The sequence below is a fragment of the Astyanax mexicanus genome, chromosome 16 (assembly GCF_023375975.1).
Source record: "Astyanax mexicanus isolate ESR-SI-001 chromosome 16, AstMex3_surface, whole genome shotgun sequence".
Lineage (NCBI taxonomy): Eukaryota > Metazoa > Chordata > Actinopteri > Characiformes > Acestrorhamphidae > Astyanax > Astyanax mexicanus.
In genome coordinates this window covers 16,795,185-16,816,914 of record NC_064423.1, presented here as the reverse complement: position 1 = coordinate 16,816,914, position 21,730 = coordinate 16,795,185, and the positions used below count along the sequence as shown (strand labels likewise).

The window sequence follows — 21,730 nt, the reverse complement described above, 5'->3', positions numbered from 1 at the left end:
GATTTCATATATGTGAAGTACAGTATAGTTAGTTCTGCACTGATATGGTAAAAAGCTGCATCTGTCCAGTTGACGTTAACATGTGTCCTATTGGTTATTTTAAATCATATTACATATATATTTGCACGTAAGGCTACTAACTTGTGGACTGTTACAGTTTTTGTGGACAGTTGGTTGTTTCACAGTAACTAAATATTTTATTTAATGGTTTCTTTTGATGAGTTCTTTGAATACTTTGTCCTGCACCTGACAAATAACTCAAAGTATGAAAAAATATAATAGAATTAATTAAACACTAAAAAAAAAAAAAAATTAAAAGTTAACAATAAAAAAGGCAAACCCGCTCCAAAGTTAATTAAAACTAACTGAATTGGAGGAGAATAAATGAAAACGAAATAAAATTAAACTATAATGAAAAATCCAAAACTATTATAACCTTGCTGCTCCTTGCTCCAGCTCTAGAGCTAGTGGGAACCTAACTCCTGCTCTGCTAAAAAAAAAAAAAAAAAAAAAAGTGGCATGACAAAGTATCGGAGCCCCCTTTAAATTCTGTGACTGTCAATGCAGTACAGCAGAACGTAATAATGGATCAGACCACGTGTATTCATGTAGATTGCATTTGTGTCACTGGTGTCATAGCAGTTCAATAAATAAAAGACCAAAACAAATGAGCCAAATAATAAACAAACATATAATAATAATAATATAATAATCATAAATAAAGAAACAATTCTCCAAATAAAAAAAAAGCCATTGTGTAGCTTTAAGGAAAGAAGAGCAGACACACAGAGCTGTAGAAAAGAACACAAACAACCACCTGCAGTTAAAATCAAACCCAATAACTTTATTAATAGTGTGCGGGTCAGTACAGTCGACAGCAGTTCAGATGTCCAACGCTGCCGAGGCAAATTACTTTATACAGTTCTAACAGGTTGTTAATATTCAACATGCCCCTAACAGAGAAATGGCACACATTCAGTCACATCACTAACCCAGACTGGAGAGAGTATGGCTTCTGAACTGCTTACAAGAGAATTGAATACACAGGACAAAAACTTCCACTAAAAATTTTACCTGTACTCCGTAATCAAGATACAGATCATCAGAAGGTTCTCTATTCAGTACTGGAAAGGTTTGGAGTTGGTATCAAATGGCATGTGGCACACACTTTATATTGGTCCTCAAAAATGGATTCTTAAAATGATGCTTAAAACCTTAAAAAGCCTTTCACCAGAAGAGTTACGACGGGTTGTTCACTTACAGTCTGAGTCTAGTCTTAGACTGCACTGGACGACTTACAGGACGACTAGACTTCAGCATGTCTGACAAAAACCAAAAAAAAAAAAAAAACAGAACAATAAAAAATAAAATGAACATGGTAAACAATAGGCAGTCCTAATTTGAACAGTGCAATATGCTGCAAAATTGGCATGGTGTGTGTGTGTATGGGTGTTTGTGTGTGTGTCTGCACTGCATTTATAGATAATTATTAATTTAGTGTCTCTACAACTAAAACAACTTAAGCAAAAACGGTGAATATTAACATTAAGGCTTACAGGAAAAAAAAAAAGATCATGGAGATGGTCATGTGACATTAGGAGTCGTCTGACTACTAAAAAAACAGCCTGAAAAATTAGTAATCAATCAATAATAATAGTAACTGCTCACTGCAGCTAATACATCAAGATTATCTGAACATCTGAAAATCCCATGCTGCCAAAAAGTGAATATATTATAGATGTTTTTCAAATGTCTTAGAAAAGATGCCGAACCCACAGTACCAAACCGTTCTTCAGGGTTTAACATGCATCCAGACAGTTCTGATGAAGGTAAATGTGAAATGCTGAAACTCAACTTAATATCCACACCATCCCAAAAGAACCGCCCACTCTCCCGATTTTATCGACTATCAGAGAGCTGGACGCGGCTGAGACCACACAAACAGTTTGGTAGCGTGGGTTCTGGGGTACAGTGGAGGAAGCCAACACGAAAGAAATCACCAATTGTTAATTCCCACATTGAAAGGGTTTCACTAAAAACACACTTCTACAGCAAGAACACAATCATGCAATTTCTCCCCCCTCCCTCCCTACAACCCCTATAACACACAGAGAGAGAGAGAAATACTGGGAAAAGAAGAGACCAATCAATATCTCAACACATTTACACTCAAGCAAAGAAGAAGAAGTAGAAGAAGATTATTCAGAAACTGCAGGTGCACTGAAGAACGTGCTCTTCAGTGATGTTGCGCTTTTCTCATCTTTATCAGTAGTCATCTGGACACCTGGAGAAGAAGACAGAGTGTGTGAATCACACTGATAAGAGTGAGAAAGTGACTCAGATGGGTCATGTGTTTAACTTTCTAGGAAAAATGGGACTGGCATTAGTGCTGCAGATTAAGTACATATCGAATAATGGCATGAATAGGCTCATTAATGGCATGAATACTGACTAGGATTACCTACCTACAGAAAAGAAACGCATGCTAGCCACCTGAACATCTAAGATAGTGGCCTTTAAATGGCCTCCATATTAAATTAAACTTTCAGTGTAGAAATGTAATGGCTAGACATATTTTAATGACATTAAATAATGTGTAATGTGTCATGATAAATTCATCAATGCCCAAAAAGATCCTATTTGCAGGCTATATGTATGTGCGACTATATGGTTAGTGTTAATCATGCAGTTTTCATTAAAAAATAAATAAAATATATATATAACATTAAGAATTAATGAGAAGCAAAAGTGCACACCCATCTAAATGTACTTCTGCTTAACCGAGCAGAAATTCCCTGCTGTTTTGACGGACACTCGTTGATTTGTCATTTTATTTGTCATCCTTCCTGTTCCTCCCAGTGACTCCCATTAAATTTTCACCTATACTAAATCCCTTCTTCTTTTTGCCCAACAGCCGCCAAACTGTGTGCTCTTCCTCAGGCAATACTGACCCACAACCATATTTATTTTATTATTTTTTTTTTTAATCCCTCGTTCTTCCCATTCAGTCCCATGCATTTTCACATATGCCTAAGCCAGAGAGCTTCTATGTCCCAATAGCCACCAAAATGAATGTACTTCCTCAGGGCAGGTAACCGAGCTCCAGAGCCATAAGGGGGGAGGGGGATACAGAGGAGATGAGATTTTCTTAACTTTATGAAAATGAAAATTATTACTCAATGAAAAAAAACATTGTGATTTGGTCTGAAGAATTTGTTCAGCCAATAAATAAATCACTCATACGTTTGAAGTATATTGAGATTATTATTTTAACAATATTGCCAAGCCCTTTTTTTCTACAATACTTCGTTCATATCCCTTCAAACGGTCTCTGTATAGAAATACAGAGGCAGTTTGAAGATAAATGAAGCCAGAATGAAAGCAGCTGATAACTCGATAGGTAGTTTGCTAGATTAGCCTCCATGTTAACCAGACACGCAGACATGTGCTTACAAGAGATTGCCAGTGTGAACAAAGGGTATCTCACTTTGTCAAAAATCCTTTTTTTTATTGGCCTTGTTGTGTCTCGTTTATAATATGATTGTGCTAAAACTCCATATATTTGTATAATAGTGGGTGAACTGTTGGGTTCTGAATTTGTCAGTAAACACTGAAGAGTAAGTAAGTTGTGTTTAAAAAAAAAAACAACAAATAATAATAAAAATACTAGTGTCCTTTTAAAATCCAAAAGCTCCTCATTCTTAGTTAACTACTGTGCAAGTATTTTCCGTTCTGCTGAGTGTAATATTAACACAGTACAATCCACTTTCAGCCACAGTCTTTTAGAAAACCTAATCTGAGATCAGAGAGTGTTTTTTGCTTTGATCAGACTAACCTGCTGCCCTCTCAGTTGGAGTTCCTTTGCCTGACATTCTTGTCTTTGTGGTTTGTAGCAGAATTGCTCTTCCTGCAAAATATGACATCACATTAGTTCCATTGTACAAATTGAGCAAGAATCCTCTTAGAACAATCTGTTCCACTAGGTGAAATCCAGAATGAATAATCAGACTTACAGTGGGGCGGATCCTGAGTCATCATCTACAGGTCAGCAGAAAGGGAGGGAAAGAAAATCAAGGGGAAAAATGTTAGAAATCTGTGTTTTAGAAACAAGGCAGAAACTGCAGGAGCCACTTCTAACAGGTCTATGTTCAAGTGTTAAAAACTTGCATACTGACTTAAATCAGCATAGAAGCATACAGACACCCACCACATGGTTTAGTGAACAACTCCTACCAGGTCAGGTTCACTATACACAAACCCATAGCTGGGCTCTATGTTACAGCTTCTTAAACATTACTACAACCTAAAAGAAACAAGGGCCCGTTTAGACCTGGTGTTAACATGCGTTCTGGGTGATCTAATCAAAAGTGAATTTAAAAATCATATAGCTATTCACACGATTTAAAAGGGGTTGTGAACGATTGATCAGATTTTTTACATCATGGGGGATGAAAGGCGGTTACAGTAGGAGTCTTCTAGAGCCCAAACAAAGATGAGGAAGCTAGTTTGGCTTGAACACCAGCTAGAAGGAGTTCCGTTATGTACTGTTGAACGGGATAAAATAGTCTCTCTGTTGGGTGCATGATATGGGGGGGAAGCTGTCAAATATGCTGATATTGATGTAAAACAAATTAAAATCTAATTTAAATTAATTCAAGTGCCTTTGAACATTTTTCAGCACTTTGATTGGCTGCACTTATTTTCCCCAGATTATGTACTAGCTTGGTGTGAGTTTACTGTGGACCTCTACCTCACTCTGCCTCCAGTCTCAGTGTAAAAAGCTCCCCCTGGTGCTGCACATGAATAATACAACAGTAAATTGTTTTTCCTGTAATTCGTTATATTAAAAACAGCAAGAGTGCTCAATACTGTTAAATACTGTTAACTCATCGTAAAAATAAAAAAATACAATTGATCATCATTTATCATCATCATCATTTGAACTTTACTGATTTCGACCGATTTTGCTTATAGATTCCAGTTCTTAACATCTCCAACTTTGATTCCAAAATACGTAGCATTAGAACACGCTAGACGACTGTAATGTGTCAATATTGCGCTGTTGCCTTTTTCTCCCCTCCTAAATTGATGCCAAGCTAACGCTATAATGGAACATACCAGAACAAAACGTGTTGACTACATGACTACATGACACAGGTCCAGACAGATCGATGTGGTGATAGAAAGATAATGTAATACTAAAATTTATATTTTCTTTAGATATATTGGCTTTAAAGATGTTAACATTTTTTCTCTTACTATTAAATATAATAAGCACACACAGAACAATCCTAATCTGTGCATCTACAATGTTCCATCTTAGCTGAAAGATTAAGAATAACTTCTTTCTTGGAACACGCACTCATACGGGTAAGGGCCCTGCCAAATCAAAACGCAACATCTGTCAGCAAGCCTTTTCTATACTTTGAACAAAGCATAACGATCATAGAAACAAAGCTTTTTGCGAATCAGCTCTACTCATTTGCTCTTGCACACATGATGTTTAATGTGTAACCTTTGAGGTATGAGATCACGTTTTAAATCAGTGGTTCTCAAACTGTAGTATGTGTACCACTGGTGGTATGTGACGCACACCATGTTGGAACACCACCAAATAACCATTTTAATGTATATTAAAAAATTATACAAGGGTATGTCCAAATGTTCGGATCTTAAAGAATTTTTCTGGTTTCTCTGGAGACAATTGTCACTGTAAGATAAATATATAATTTTCTCCAAATGTCAAAAACTGTAAAATAAACCTTACTTTGCAGTATTTCTATTGGAATTTAGAGTAGAGTATATATTTCAATAGGATATACAACAGTGGATTTTTTCTTCATCATACACCCATGCCTGCATGTGTTCCTGTGGAAGACTTTATGGTTGTACTTTGACTTTTTAAGTTGTTTTTAGGTGGCACATGGTCTAAAATGTTTGAGAAGCACTCCTTTGGAGGATTACACTGAAGATCTACGCAGATACCTTGTGATTGTGTTTTACCGCAGGGGGTGTGACATGTATGCTGTACCCCGTTCACACCTGTACTTTGTATTGGCCACTTATGATCCTATCACCCAGGACGCATGTTAATGTCAGGTGTGAACAGGGTCTAAATTCCTCAGAATGACTCTGGCATTATCTAAACATTGGTAATAATGGTCCATGCAAAATAATGCAGTTAGAGTTGCCATGCAACATATGAACAAACAACTGTACCCAGTGTCAGTTTTCCCATGCACAGAGCATATCAGACGCCCTCACACTCCAAAAACGATCGCTCCATATGACGACCAATGGGCTGTTCCCCTTTATCTGCCCACCCTAGCACCAAATGCATCCTTTCCCTGAGCAGTGAGAATGACTGCAGTTCAGTTCACCAGAGCTGAAGTTACTCATGCAATGAAAGTATGATGCAGAGAGCATGCAATATATATGATGCTGCTGAACGCTTTAAAACCCCTCAATTGTTACCCTGCTATTTCACCAAATACCTCATATATAGACATAGGAAAACTTAATCTGGCCTGTACCAGGTCAGACTACTCAACCCTTTCACTGGATTTGTGTCAAAAATCAGAAATAAAAATCACTGAAGTTTAACCATATTTCTTCTCAACTCCCAGCAACAGAAAGACTTTGTTACATTTTGTTAGCCCTTCAAACCAGCCTTAAACCCCCCACCTGTCACCAGTGAAAGAGCTGCTTGTTTTTCAACATGTCTGGAAGCAGCTACTCTAAGCAAAAAGCGCATCTGGAGTCCACCAACAAAACAAAACTGCTCCATACTCCTAAACCTCAGTAAAACCACTTCAGCCTGACATGCAGTTTTGAGCACTTACCACAACGTAAAAGCAGCAGCAAACAGAGAAATAAACAGTGTAAATAATAAAAACAGACTCAGCTAAGGCACCAAGAACAAGAATGCAAATAAACATAAAATACAAACACGTAATAAGAAGGTCCAACATCCTTTGGAAAAAAAAAACTCAAAAGAAACAAAGTAAAATCATCACTGAACATCACAGTACAGTCACCAAATTGAACATTCCCCGACCTCCAAGCCATCACTATGAAGCGAGCCGACACTTACCGTCGTTAATCTCATCAGGCTTTCTCCTCTTCTCGTAGATGAAGATGATGGTGACAAGGATGATGACCTCAGCAACAATGCCAAGGAAGGGCCAGAGGGCTGCCAGGCGACTGCGCACACGCAAGTTGACCTTGCCCGAATTTTCACCAAGGTCGTTCTTTCCAAGACACTCATAGGTACCCATGTCACCATTGATGTCAAGGTCATCGATGGTAAGTGTGGAATTGTGATCCGTGTTCTTGACTACATACTTTCCAGTGCCATTGACACCAGAAACAATCAGCTGGTGAGAAAAAGCAATTAGGACACATTTATATATGGGAAAAAAAAAGAAAAAAAAAGGACAGAGGCAGCCACACGTTTAACATACTACATACATACATACATATATATATATACATACATATATATATATATATATATATATATATATATATATACATACATATATATATATATATATATATATATATATATATATATATATATATATATATATATTTTTATTTATTTATTTTTTTTTTTAAATATCCCAATTACAAATAAAAGAATAATAAAATGTACAAAACTTAGAGGAATACTATTAAAGACAAAGTAAGCTTTAGTGCATTTTAATAGCCTAAATGTTCCTCCAAGTTGGTAGAGAAGGTAAAGTTTAAGTTAATTTTACACTTATTAATAAAATACAGCAACTCAAATGTGCTCAAACAAACAGTTGCGCATAAGTTTCAGAGTAAAAAAAAAAAAAAAAGTCCTATATACACAGTATTTTTTCCACACTATAAGCACATTTAAAATTATATAAATAATCCGGTTTGCCTTATGTATGAATCTACTTGTCAGGTTGTAAGGAGCAGTAAAGCCACTCCGCTTATGTGCAGAGTTATACAGGAGTTTCAGTTTAGTTCTCCATAACCAAGACTCGAGACTGGAGTATTAGCATTAGCCGCTAAGCGGTAGCTCTTTTGCCATTCAGGCGTGAGCATTATCGATCTGCAGCCTGTTGCTAACCCCAGCTAGGCGAGTATATCGGACTGTAGCCTTTGTGTTTACTGTGTTAAAACAAGCTACGTGGGACGAAACGCTAGCTAATACTGTCCTGGGTTACCGGAACACTCAGGGTTCCTCAGTGTAGCGCTGCCTGGCTAGCCTTAGCGTAAAGCTGGAAATCTAAGCTTACTATAAATAAACTGAAGCACTTTACTCGCCAAAATGAAGTAGTTTTCAGGAGAGAAATCTGAAGGAAAAAAAATCTCATTTGAAAATAATGTGTTTAGTGATAGTGTGGCTTATAGTACAAAAAAAATACAGTATGTATTTTTACCTTATCTATAATTTTAAATGGGATCACAATCCTGGCTAGACCCAAAATCTGTCAGAGCACTATTATCTGTATTCAAGATTTATCCTTATCCACACACACACACACACACACACACACACACAGACACAGACACACAGACACACAGACACACAGACACAGACACACAGACACACAGACACACAGACACACAGACACACAGACACACAGACACACAGACACACAGACACACAGACACACACACAGACACACACACAGACACACACACAGACACACACACAGACACACACACAGACACACACACAGACACACACACAGACACACACACAGACACACACACAGACACAGTCTCTACAGCAAAGATCAACCATACCCTCCTCCCGTTGGACTCCTCAAGCTTGTACCATTCCCAGTCTTTGATGTAAGGGTAGCCATGATTCACACACACCAGAGCAGCTTTATCCTTCTCATTACTGTTCTCAGATTGCTTGTAGGGCGAAACGTGGGGAGGAACTGAGGAGGAAAACAAGGTTAGTTAGCAACTCTATAAACGTCCCACAAATCTTTAAACCAAAGAGATCAACAACTGCAAAGAAACTCAAGAGGTAAGCAATGTAGGCAAGTCAGCTTTCAATTGACCAAATATTCAGCATCAACATACAGAATACAGGCAATCTAGAAAATGCTGTGCTGTTCTGTGCAACACAACCAGGGTGAAATCAAAGTGTTCTTACCCATGACTTCAATGTCATGCTTAGCTTCTGGCTCAGACATGAAGACGCAGGTATACTTTCCGGAAACATGGTAATCAATCTTATTAATGCTGCAGAAAGAGGAGGAAAAGTCAGAAGTACAAATAAGAAAAACTAGATATAACACTTCTAGGAATAGTGTATTGATTCTGAAAAAAAAAAAAAAAAACAGTACTGACATTATTCAAAGTTTACAAGGTAAAAGTGGTTTGCGTTTAAACCCTGACCACTAGATACCAGTGTTGTATTCAACTTTCTTTAGATCTGCCAAATTAGATTGGACAAAGAGGAAACTATTGTTTAACTATTGGCTTCCCTCATGTGGAATTATGCCAGAACATCTCTATTGTTACAAACAGTTTTCTTCTGGATCAGGTCTCTCACACTGCTCTTCACTTTAATGGGGAATTAAGGTCAGAGAGGGTGGAGTGCTGGGTGTACTTATCCATACCACCACTGTCCACTGTCCAGGCCTGGGCTACACACAAAGCCGCACGTCAGCACTGAGCCTCCCTCAACAGGGATCAAAATAGCACCTGTGTTTTCAACCAAACACCAAGACAATTTGTTGTTTTGTTTGCACAGTTTGTTCTTAGCTTTCTTAGTTATTTTCCCAGTCTGGTAATAAATTATCTGGACAGGAAGAGCCTGATTCTATATGTGGTGACAAGACCAGCGTGCAACAAGGACCTAACCAGAATCCAACTGGTTTCCTCCCCCCCAAAAAAAATTAAAATAAAAAAAAATCTACCACTTTTAAGGCCCACTCATTCAATCCCATCAATATGAGGGTCTGTAGTACAGCAGTCTTCCACTGCTGTTATGATCAGCTTCTGGTAGTGTTCCTGAGATATCTAATGCCCATTTCATGACAAATAGCCTTCAGTTCACCAATATACCACTGGGGAATATAATCTAGCTCTGGTGTTGGACTATAAGGAGCTTCTTCAAAAACATTACAGCTGTGTTATGGGCCTCAAATTCATCACGTCGTCCTAGTACAGTTGTGGAAAAATCATTAATTTCTAAGTAATGCAGATATTGTTAACCCTGTGGATCAAATGATAGAAGATACTGTTAAAGAAAACATGGTTCAGGTCTTTATTTTGGGGTGTGTCGGAACCTGTAGTAAATGTGTCTTCAAGCTGTTTTAAATAAAGTCAAACATTTTTTTTGGTTTTGTTATGTCAGAACGTAATCCCAAAATATCTGCAGGTGACACCAAATCCTTTTTTCTTGGCACTCACTTGAGGGTTTTGGGCCATCTGCCTTCTCAAGAATCTGGTAGCAGCTGGTGACAGCTGATTCTTTCTGAAACACCCAAGTTGGACAGCCAATATTTCTTTTTTTATCCTAGATCTAGTTCAGATTCCTTTGACTTGCTGTAACTTGGCATACACAATAATCTTTAAAAATTCATGGAGAAGGCACTTACACATTAGTTGTGCCGAGCTATTTAAATGGGCTCCTTTTTAGCTTTTAGCTTGCCAGTTTTGCTAATAAATCAACTTAAATAAGATCTGAATCAGTATGACTTCAGCTACAGATAATGTGAAAGAAACGTACGTGTGCTCTGTGTAGAGGCTTGGAATCTCCATCTTTGATTCCTCGATCACCTTGCCATTCCTTGTCCAGTAGTGTCCCTTGATAGGAGACGATGGGTTGGTGAGGTTGCAGCTAAGTGTAGCTGAAGTCTGGTTGACTACTTCAGCTGGTGTAGGTACAATCTGAGCCTCTGTAGGGGTACAAGACAGAGAAAAGTTAAGCCTGAATGATATCGTTATCTTTTAATCTACACATTTTTTATATAAAATACAGAGGCACAAAGCTGTCCAATCTGCTTACTACATAGCAACAGCACCAAAGAGGACAGCTATCCTCTCAAAAAAGCCTGCTAAAGGTCAAGAGGGTGGTTATATTTGGACTACAAACTACAGGGAAACAAACAGAAAGAAACATTAACACAGGCAAAACTTGGGGGAAAGAATACGCAAAAAAAATGAGGAATCTGACAAACTGTTGATGGGAATACTGTAAAATACTGCTGTATTTGCTGTGTTCTTTACAGAATCATCAGGACCTGTTCCAAAGCAGTGCTTCCTAAGATCGCACACACAAAGGGTAAAGCCATCTACATCTTCATATAAGCACATTTTTACATTCCAGCACTTTTACTAAAAGCCTTGCTAGGGAAAATCTGAGTCCTTTTTCTTCTAAGATCTCACTCATCCAGGTGGAACATGCTCAAAAAAGGCATCAGAATTAGAAGGGCATTGGTTTGAGGGCTAGGACACAGCTAAAGGAGAGGGCTTGAGGTAGTGCTGGTGGACTAGGCCACACTGCAAAGGAAGGGAAGAAACAGGAGGGGGCAGCATGGCAAGGAGAAGTCTGCATCTAAGGAAGGGGCTCTCCATCATCTAGTGGTGGGTAGCGCTGACCACTCCTCACTATTCTTCGCAACTCACTTTCGAACACAATAACATTTGCTTGCGAGCGGATCCACTTGACTTTGGGTGTCGTCCTCAGGTCATTTCGGTCGGGATCATTGGAGGCGCGGCACTCGTACACGCCCGTGTCGTTTAGTGTGAGATTGAAGAGAGCGAGGGTGCTGGCAGCGTGGTGAACGTAGGTAGTGTTGATGTGGACGTGTTCATCCCGAGCCCCGTCGAAAAGCTGAGACACCGTCTCGTCTGGTTCCTCGCCCTCTAGAAACCACCACTGCACCTCGGGGATGGGGTTCCCTATAACCTCACAGTGCAGCTCAGCACTGTCCTCTATTAACTTCATTTGAGACATAGGAGACTTTATGAAGCTGGCTACATGTGTACCCATCAGGAACATATCACCAACACCAGGGATTTAGGATGATTTGAATTCAGAGCAGGCAGTTCATTGAAATTATGAAATGAGTGATGGCAATGGAAAATAAATAAAAATAGAAAAAGAGAGAAGAAAGAAAACAGAAGAAAGAAGAAAAATGTTAGAATGGACAAAAGAAATGCAATGCAATTTCAACAGCTTGGATTTGGGCATCATGCAAACTCAAATCTTTGCTTGCATTACTGTAAACACAGTATAATGCTCAAACCCATAATGAAAATGAATAGCAGAATCAGTGATGACAGCAGCTGAGGCATATGCAGTATGCAGTTATGACCACATGGAAAAAAATCAAATAAAACTCCAACTGAACTGAATTAACAGAAATAATACAAAATGCAATGAAAATGTAACAAATATAAACAAAAAGAATGAGAGGTGGAGTTTGCCATGATACACAATCAATGATGACTGCTCCTTGTTAAACTTATTTCTAACCATTTCCTATTAAGATAATCAACAGTAACACGCTGTGGTTTGTGGTTGTGCAGTTCTTATTTTGGTAAGTAAGTCTCACAGAATCTTCAAGGTGAGGCAAGAATTCTCAGAGACTGCTTCTGTAATCATGTCAGGGAGTTAAGTTTCCACTGCTCACACAGGGCTGGGTCTAACTAAACCCCCACGGAGAGATTTCAATGGAATTCCAAATAGATCCAAAGGCAGAACAACATACCGGGCGGACAGGGTGGGAGCACCAATACATACAATTAACAATAAACTTTGACATCAGTGAACAAGGGACAACTGTATATTTGATCTAAAATAAAAGAAAAACAAGCTAGTTTTTTTCATACATTTTAGAAAGATCAAAGATTCTCTGTCAGATATACTTACAGATATATACAATTCTGGACAACATGAAATCACCTAAGGCCCCATGAAATCAAATTCCACTGTCTCTCTAGTCTTCATTGTTTCTTTTAGACTTTATTTCTGCACATTCTGTTTTGCTGTTTATTTGTTTTGTATTGTTTATTTTAGTTTTTGGCAAAATTTTTATCATTTTGGGGTAAATTTGATAGTAACAAATGATACGGATCACTAAATATACACATCAAATCAGCAGTTAAAAAACACCAAATTAAATTCATTACACAAACTGCAATTAATCCTGTTTAATCGGATTAGGTTCAGCACATTTTTAATAAAAACACTAAATAACTGAATTATTTCATTAATAATTTTGTGACAGTGCATGCAAGTGAAAATTTGATCAATGTTAATAGGGTGTATTGTGAAAATTTCTTTAAATATTGTAAAAAGTATTGTTACAATATTGCCCAGATCTGGTGTAATGTCCTGGTGCAACCTTAAAAAAATAAAAATAATACAAATCTGAAGTTTAACTTTATGGACTAAAAAAAAAGCAAAAACAGAAAAAAGATAAGCTCGTTTTAGATCATATTGGTTTATTTGTTTTATTACTGACTTTTAATTAGACAAGAGTCTGTTTGGTTGACAAGTTGCCTTCTAGCTCTCATGGCTCAGTGTTTAATATCCATATACTCTGTACACATTACAGACAGCCGCTTAGTCTGTATGTTTTCTTTGAAGCTCAAACTTGAGAAATTAATTACTGTGAAAATGAACTGGGGCAGCAAAACACCAGTGTTAGTTATGGTTAAACTTTAGCAACTAATCTGCATTTCATCTGTCCCAATCCATGGGAGATGTGCTGAATAGACTGCAGATTATCCATGGTCCACTACACTAACCGTGATGTATGTGCACAAACACAGAAGCATGCATAGTAGGCCAAGTGCAAGTGCTAACGTTTGGATAAAAGGCAGCGTTGAGTTCTTTTTTTTTTAATTATCTGAAACTCATTCTATGCCTCAAATCCACATTTTTTGCATCAGAGAACTCATAGGAACCACACTATATTATAAGTGGCACTACTAGTAAAATGAGCTTAGTGTAACTAACCTGATCTTTTGCTCTTTAAACTGGTACAGCCATCATCAAAGGTCACATTCAGATGGCTAACATATTTTAGCTCTGACTAAACAAACATCTTGTCCTGTCTCGTGTTGCCAAGGTAAGATTTATCCCCTCATACAAAACATTTCCACTCTATGCCCACTTGTCCTAACATTAAATCTGGAGAGCTCACAAATTATCAAACACCACAAAGCACTCAAAACTGGTTGATTTTAGCCAAAGTCTTCATTGGGTCCAAAGTCTGAGAACAGGCTGTGAACTTGTTTTTAAGTAGTAAACAACAACACCCACCCTAAACCTCCCCCCTACTACCCCCACTCAGAGAACCAGATCATTAGAGAACCATCAGACATTAATGACTACATACACTCACCAAAGATCACATCAAACAGATCTACAGAAATCCAATCACACATTACAAAACACACATTATAATACAGTCAAAGAGGAGCAGCATCCAGCTGCCTGGGGACAAGTTCTGATCCCACAAACAAGTAGGTCAAAGTCACAGGTACACAGATTCTACACAGCCCTACAAACAGCCTAACACCAGGTCTAAACTAAACTCAGGCTGCACTCCAACAGTTAACAATAAGAGAGAGCAGCAGAAGTGTGAATTACAACACTGTATATTACACAATCACTCAGAGGGAACTGGACACGTGAGGAGAATCAGCCCCTCAAGCACTTTCTTGCACTCGGACAGCAAAATGGCCGTCACCAGACTGCCGTCACTCCAATTAAAAAATGGAAAGCCTATTCAACTGAGGACAAATACCGGTGTGCTCTTCCTAACCCAATTTTCTAAGCTGTGCCGAGCTAAAGGCTCCAGGGACAATCTAATTTTAATTCTGATGTGGAACTGCTGTGGCTTGGCTCACTCAGCCATGAGGCCCATTCGCCTGCCTTCCGAGGAATTCTCCAGGCAAAGAGGCCACTGAATAACCAGGGCAACTAAAGAAATCAGCCATAACCTAGGACTGGGCAACAGGGGCAAAATTATGTCACAATAATGTAACTGTTTGTATTGAAATTCCAATGTGGTTTCAAACCAAAGAGTGTTTTTTTTTTTACTTACAGTTACTTACATTTTAGCCAGTCGTGAAACAGATGAAAGTTATCTACCACACAACAATAATTTCCCTTCAAACAGGTGTAATTATATTAACATGCTATTACTTTTTCTTTAGATAAGTGGATTAAGTGATCCTGAAATGACAAAACTATTGTTTACTGCAATAAATTCTGCGACAACATAGTGATCAAACAAAAATCCAGTAAGTGACACGTAGCGTAATTTATTGATGCATTATATGATTAATACCACTTATTTCTACAGAGTAGTGGACTGCACTAATGTCTTCTTTTGGCTGATTCCCCCAATGCTGCTGTAGTAAACAAACACATACTGCCCAGCCCCATTCTAATATGTTTTTGAATCTCAACCTTAAAACAAGTTTCATCTGGCCTACCTGAAATCTACACCAAAACAAGGGCAGACCAGCAAACAGCATAATAACTACACTGCACTTTGTAATGGAGGGCCTGGGCTTAAATGTAGGCTTACCTCAGCTATGGAGAATAGCACGTAGCCTCCCACTGTGTGGTACTATTTCTAACTGAGCCTGAAGCTGATTAGGTGTAGATTAACAGGCACTGACATTCATTCAGCTTCTACTCAGAGGATAAATAAATTACAGTATGAGGCACGCAATTTCATTTCTATATGCATTGTTGAAAATAAATCAATTTAATGAAATTGCTCATTCACTTCCATTAGATACATTTATATTGTGTATTAGGGGTGTTCCATATCTTATCGTACATTGCTTTATAATATTTAAGCAATAAAAAACACTCCACTTGATTATAGCAGCATTCTATTTAGTATTTATTTTGTTGCTTAGTAATAAGCTTTGTGTATTTTTAGTACTGTATAAATACAATTAATACAATATTTAATTGTTTTGTCAAATGAGGAAGATTGTTATAAGTAATAATTTATTAAGAATATTGTTGCTAATGTACCCTGAAAATTGTGACATCATATTAGGGGCATACTGAACACCCCTGACATATTACATAAACTATAGCTACAAAAACACGTAACAGTAGTCACTTGATATTTTCATATCATTTTCTCATTTGCATTCAAATCAAATGAGATAATTTACAGCTTGGAGTTGCCATGTGACCTAAAAACAGGAGGAACAGTATTTAAGAAGATTCACTTCAGTTCAGTAAGTTCACGCTCACATTTCTATGCACTGCCCATTAAAACTGCTGGAACATTATAATAAGCTTATCTTAAATCCTTTACAGACTAACGACAAAGTAGTAACGTGACTTACGGAGAGCTACGGAAGGCTGGACTGTTGCGTAATTGACTGTAATTCTTGTTTATTACACAGGATACACAAACAAATGCAAAATAACTTGCCCTATAGTATCAGTCAGTGATAATTGACTGTTATGGGATGGATGAGGTGGGGGTGGTGAGAGGAGTTAGCAGGCAGGCAGTAGCCTGGTGATCACAGCCACGATCAATTCACAGCAAATCAGAGGCTTCACAGCAGCCATCATGTCGAGGCCTATGGGCACAGCTAACTGGTCTGAACCGGTTTTGCTGACTGCAAATCTCACTCACTGAAACCCTGTTTATTCAACTGGTTACTGGTTTACTACAGGCAAAAACAACAAAAGCCACTGTGAACAAGCTCACAACCAGTGAACACTAAAATCACTGCTATTAAAAACAACACAACCCAGACAGTCACGTACCTACACACCACTGTTACTGTCCACACCCTTAACATTCAGACACACTATAAAAAAAGTAAGACAACCAAACTCTAAACAGTATTGGGAGATATAAAATATCCCTAACAGCATTACAACTAAATATATGCCTTGTAAAAATAAATAAAGTGGGGAAGAAAAACTCCTTGACCTTTCAGCAAAATATCTAATCAATCCCCCTTAATGGAGAACACTTATTAAAACAGAGACAAGAGAAACACACAGCTCAGGTTAGAGCTGTTTACAATCCTATATACTAACTATACATTCCACACTAATGTACCGATATTAATAACGAGAATGTCTGCAGAATATTTTAAATGTTTAAAGTGAAATTCCAGCATGGTCTCAAAACTCTAAACATGGTGAAATATTAGTTTTAGCCTGTCCTAACCTTAGCCTGAGAAATAAACCTTAACAATAAGCTTAAGATCCAATAAAAGACACATAAGCAGATATGTTAAATGTTAACATTTTGAGACCAAGCATTAGATAAATAACTATGAAAAATACACATAGATATTGAGTGATTTAAACACTTGTTGAAAACACTATCCGGTCATTTAAGTTAGCTCATAAAAACTATAGTATAGTTATAAAAAGAGGTTTATTATGAACCTATTAGTTAATCTCTTAGTTCACTTGTATAGTCCACAATAAGATAGATACATTATATTTACTTATTTATTTTATAAACAATTTGCTAAAATTGTTATAATAATTACAGCGAACAATACACAGATTTTGTGTATGTAAAACACCTGTATGAAAACAGTCGTCAGTAAAATTAACTTACAAAAAAATAACTGAGATTGAACAGAGGAACAATGAGTTAGATGATGACAAAGTCTATCAGAGCTTGTTAATTCCAAATACTAATGTACAAATCCCATAGTATGTGGTTTACTTTGACCCCATTTGTTTTATGATTTCAACGTAAAGGCAGTTTAAAACTATCAAGAAAAGATTAACTTACTTTCATACTTCATACGTATTTTTATCAATTCAATTTAAATAGTAAGTCTGAGATTAATTACCAAATTTTGAGGCAGAGCGATTAGCCAAAACAGTTAAAAGTAGAAAGGTAAAAGGTAAAGTGAGCTCACAAAACTAATGCTCAGTTATCAAGAATAAAAAGAGTTAAACTACAGTTATTAATTCAGATTAATGATTTACAGAGCAGACGAGATACTCTGTTAAGATAGTTAACGCTAAGCGAAATTACTGAGCTAAGGAACAAACTATGAGGTATGAAGAGTTATATTTAAATAAGCTGTTATTACGGCACTGTCAGTAAAACAAGACACAAATAAACTAAATTAAATGAAACCTAACTATGTATTAGGTTGTTTAACGGAGTTTAAACCCGTTTTATAGTTAACAAGCTAAGCTAGGGAGCGTTGGTTTTCTAACGCTTGAGAGGTTTATTTGAAAAACGAGACTAGCATAGCTAGCATTAGCTAGCGGCCTCAACGCTTAGCACTCAGCTAACGACTTTGACAGAAATAGTTTGAGGAAAAAAAAACCGGTCGCAGCTCCAAAACGAATTTAAATTCCTTTATTCACACAAATAACCACAGCCACTGCTGAAAACGCCGTGTCTCGGCTGAATATTATAAATGTTACGTTCGCAGAGAGAGAGAGAGAGAGAAAAAAAACACAGCTAGTTAGCTGTGTTAGCATGTGTGCTAAGTGGTAAGATTGCGGGTTTTACCTGTCCGCAGAAACGCCTGGTCCACACAGAGCAGCAGCAGCCCGCTGAGCACCAGCAGCCGCATCATCTCTGCCTCTCTGTGGGTTTATCACTGACAGCACTTCACCGGGGATCCGCTCCGTTAAAAGCTCGGCTCGGACTGAGGCGCAGCTCCGGCGTCCTCTATTTGATCCTGACGTGCACGAGAACGCGCACGTACACATGGAAAGATGGTGCGTCACCACGTCCGGCCAGTCTCGCTGCGTCATGTTTTTTTTTTTTTTTTGTAGCTGGTTAGTTCAGCTTAGCTAATTTGTTTCACTGTGTGTTTGTTTATATATACAGATCTGGGGAAAAATAAAATACCACTTTAGTTTTTGAATCAGTTTCTTAGTTTTGCTATTTATAGGTATATGTTTGAATAAAATGAACATTGTTGTTTTATTCTATAAACTATGGACAGTTTGTCTCCCAAATTCCAAACAAAAGTATTGTCATTTAGAGCATTTATTTGCAGAGAATGAGAAATGGCTGACAAAAAAAAAAGATTTAGAGCTTTCAGACCTCAAATAATGCAAAGAAAACATGATCATATTCCTAAAGTTTTAAGAGTTCATAAATCAATATTTGGTAAAATAACCCTGTTTTTTTTTTAAATCACATTTTTCATGCATCTTGGCATGTTTACCTCCACCACTGCATTTGGGTAACTTTTATGCCACTCATGGTGCAAAGATTTAATCAGTTCCGCATTAATATTAAAGACATAAAAGCATTATTATGTTTGTCCTATGAAAAATGTTTGTCTTCCACAATCTCCTGAACTAAACCTAAACAACTGAGATGGTGATTTGAGGTGATTAGGAATGAGCTGGAGCTTCACAGCCTGAAGGAAAAGCAGCAACTATTGTTCAGCACCTCCAGGAACTCATTCAAGACACTGAGAAAACTATTCCAGGTGACTCTACTTCATGAAGCCACTGAGAAAATACAAAATCTGTGTACAAATCTATATTTAAAACTTAATGTGCTACTTAGAAGATTCTAAAGTATGAAACATATTCTGGTTTCTTTAACATTTCTGTTTACAAAATAATTCCATTCAGTTCAAGAAAGAAATCACAATGAAGGAAAAGAGGTGTGTCCAAACATTTTAAATGGTACTTTCTGTTGTGTTAAGTAAAAAATAAATTAGTTCTAGTGTGTCTGTAAACATGGAAAATAAAATAATTAAACTGATTGATTCTTTTATTTTACATTTAAATATACATTATTAAAAGCGTCAGCGTGCAATGATTGTGATTAATCACAGCAAATTGTTCTACAAGTTAGTTAATTTTTTATTAAAGTCTTAGTTTCTCCACTGACCACTAGACCCCTCTGCACTTACTTTCTTCAAGCTATAAAATCTGGGTCTACCTGCAACACATGGTGGAGGTGTTTGTTTTGAGGTCAGTAGGCCGGGCTTTTAGTTGATTAAAGAGTGTATTATTCTGTATTATTCCATTATCACGGAAGGGGGGCAGGGATAGGAGCAAGTCTGCATTCAGAAGAGACATTAACGTGGATGCTTGGCTTTTCCAATCCACTTTAAATAACAGAATGTCCCACTGCGCCTTTGTGGGGAGGTCAGTGTGGGGAGGGTGAAGGGATCAGGATGAGTGGGATCTTTTATGTTTTACATTCAACCAAAAGCAAAATCCCTTTCAAATGAACACGCAGAGCTTAACACCACTCTGCTCCACCTGCTGCTCTACATCCAAACCTGGCAGTTCCATATGCAGGCCATGCTCTAGTTCTGTTAACAGCACCAACACTTTTTTTATTTTAGTTCAATTTATTGGTGTTATATACTGTACACATCTGCTGATATGCCACACATCAATAAACAGGATTTTGTACTGTGTCCCATGACTTAAAGTATGCTGCATATTGGACCTGTAGGATATGTGTGTGGGGCACATGGACATTTGCTGTTGTCACCACAGGAATCAGACAACACATTGAACATAGAACCCAGTGAGCAACAGAGGCAAACAACTCCCTCTGTTGGAGGCAAAAAACCTTGGGGGGAAGAATCCAAGACTCAAATGTACCTTTTACTATCACAAGGATAACATACATGAGGGGACCCATCCTCCTCTGGTCAGGCAACTTATAAATGAATGTTAAATTTACACACACACATATATATATATATATATATATATATATATATATATATATATATATATATATATATATGTGTGTGTGTGTGTGTGTAAATTTAACAAAAACAGGTGTAAACTGGCAGGATAAGCAAAGTCTATCCTGGGAAGCGAGACAAACACACTGGAGAGAAGCACGAGGGAGGAAGCCAGGGAGAGAGGAGCAGGGTGTAGCAGCAAACTATGGGCCCTGTATACTGTCAATGGCAGTGGGCCCCTATCCATGCCAGTACACAAAGAACATGAAAGAAAAAAATCAGGATTTTCATGAGCCCCTCTCCATACTGGGTAGTTAGGTCCACTTTTCCCCCCACTTCCACGCCCATGGATGGCGGAGTGCATTTTTTGGAGCCTTAACATTTAACATGACTGGTGTTTGCTTTTCAGCCAAGATTTGGTTTGGATGGGAGTGGAGGGTACGGTCGGACAGAGGAAAACATACTCGCTAGGCTCCTGGTGGGTTACAAAATATTGAATGTTTCTTTGTATTAAATTACATGACATTACACCAATATTTTGGTGGCCTGTTGCGTTAGAAATCCTCCAGTTTTTCTGATGTTATACAGCGCAAAGCGGCAGGATCGAGGAACTGAGGCCACAAGGTGTGTGAAGGAAAGCTGGTCATCAACCAGAACACCAAGGTTTCTAAAAACTTTGCACGTAATACAGAAACACTCTACGGGGCTTTGTCACAATTGAGCATAGAGGGAAACAGTGGTCCATGTTCTGTTTTGTTAAAATATAAAAAAAAAATGATGGAAAGTTTTCTGCTCTGAAAGAAAAGGGTCACAAAGATTTTTCTATGAAGAGATTATTTTCTTATGGAACAGGGCACACAAACTGTTTTTCTTTTCTTTTGAAAGCTATTAGTATTTTTGACCTTATATACAATTTTCTTGTTTGCTTTCTTTTCCGTTTTATTTATTTTAGTTTATTTTCCCTCCACCTTTATATTTTGAATGATCGTTGGTTACTTTTCTTCGTGAAATCACACTTCACACTCAGAACAGTAGGTGGTGGTAATGTGCCTTCAGTTGGTCTGCC

General features: G+C 37.6%; 1 protein-coding gene across 3 annotated transcripts; it reads right to left on the bottom strand.

Moving 5' to 3' along the window:
- Positions 1-823: 823 nt before the first annotated feature.
- On the bottom strand, positions 824-18,689 carry bsg (basigin). 3 transcript variants are annotated; one of them, XM_022669685.2, is made up of 9 exons: positions 18,501-18,689; positions 11,632-11,982; positions 10,733-10,901; positions 9,149-9,237; positions 8,788-8,927; positions 7,094-7,376; positions 4,014-4,026; positions 3,836-3,907; positions 824-2,284 (listed from the first exon to the last, which is right to left on the bottom strand). In XM_022669685.2, the coding sequence occupies exons 1-8, from the start codon at positions 18,565-18,567 to the stop codon at positions 3,847-3,849; spliced, it is 1,173 nt and encodes a 390-aa protein (XP_022525406.2). In that variant the 5' UTR covers positions 18,568-18,689; the 3' UTR covers positions 824-2,284; positions 3,836-3,846. The 3 variants fall into 3 exon arrangements, with proteins under 3 accessions (XP_022525406.2, XP_007240189.2, XP_015458813.2); XM_007240127.4 differs by having other exon boundaries at positions 4,014-4,038; positions 18,501-18,686; XM_015603327.3 differs by lacking the exon at positions 11,632-11,982 and having other exon boundaries at positions 4,014-4,038; positions 18,501-18,679.
- Between the last annotated feature and the right edge of the window lie 3,041 nt (positions 18,690-21,730).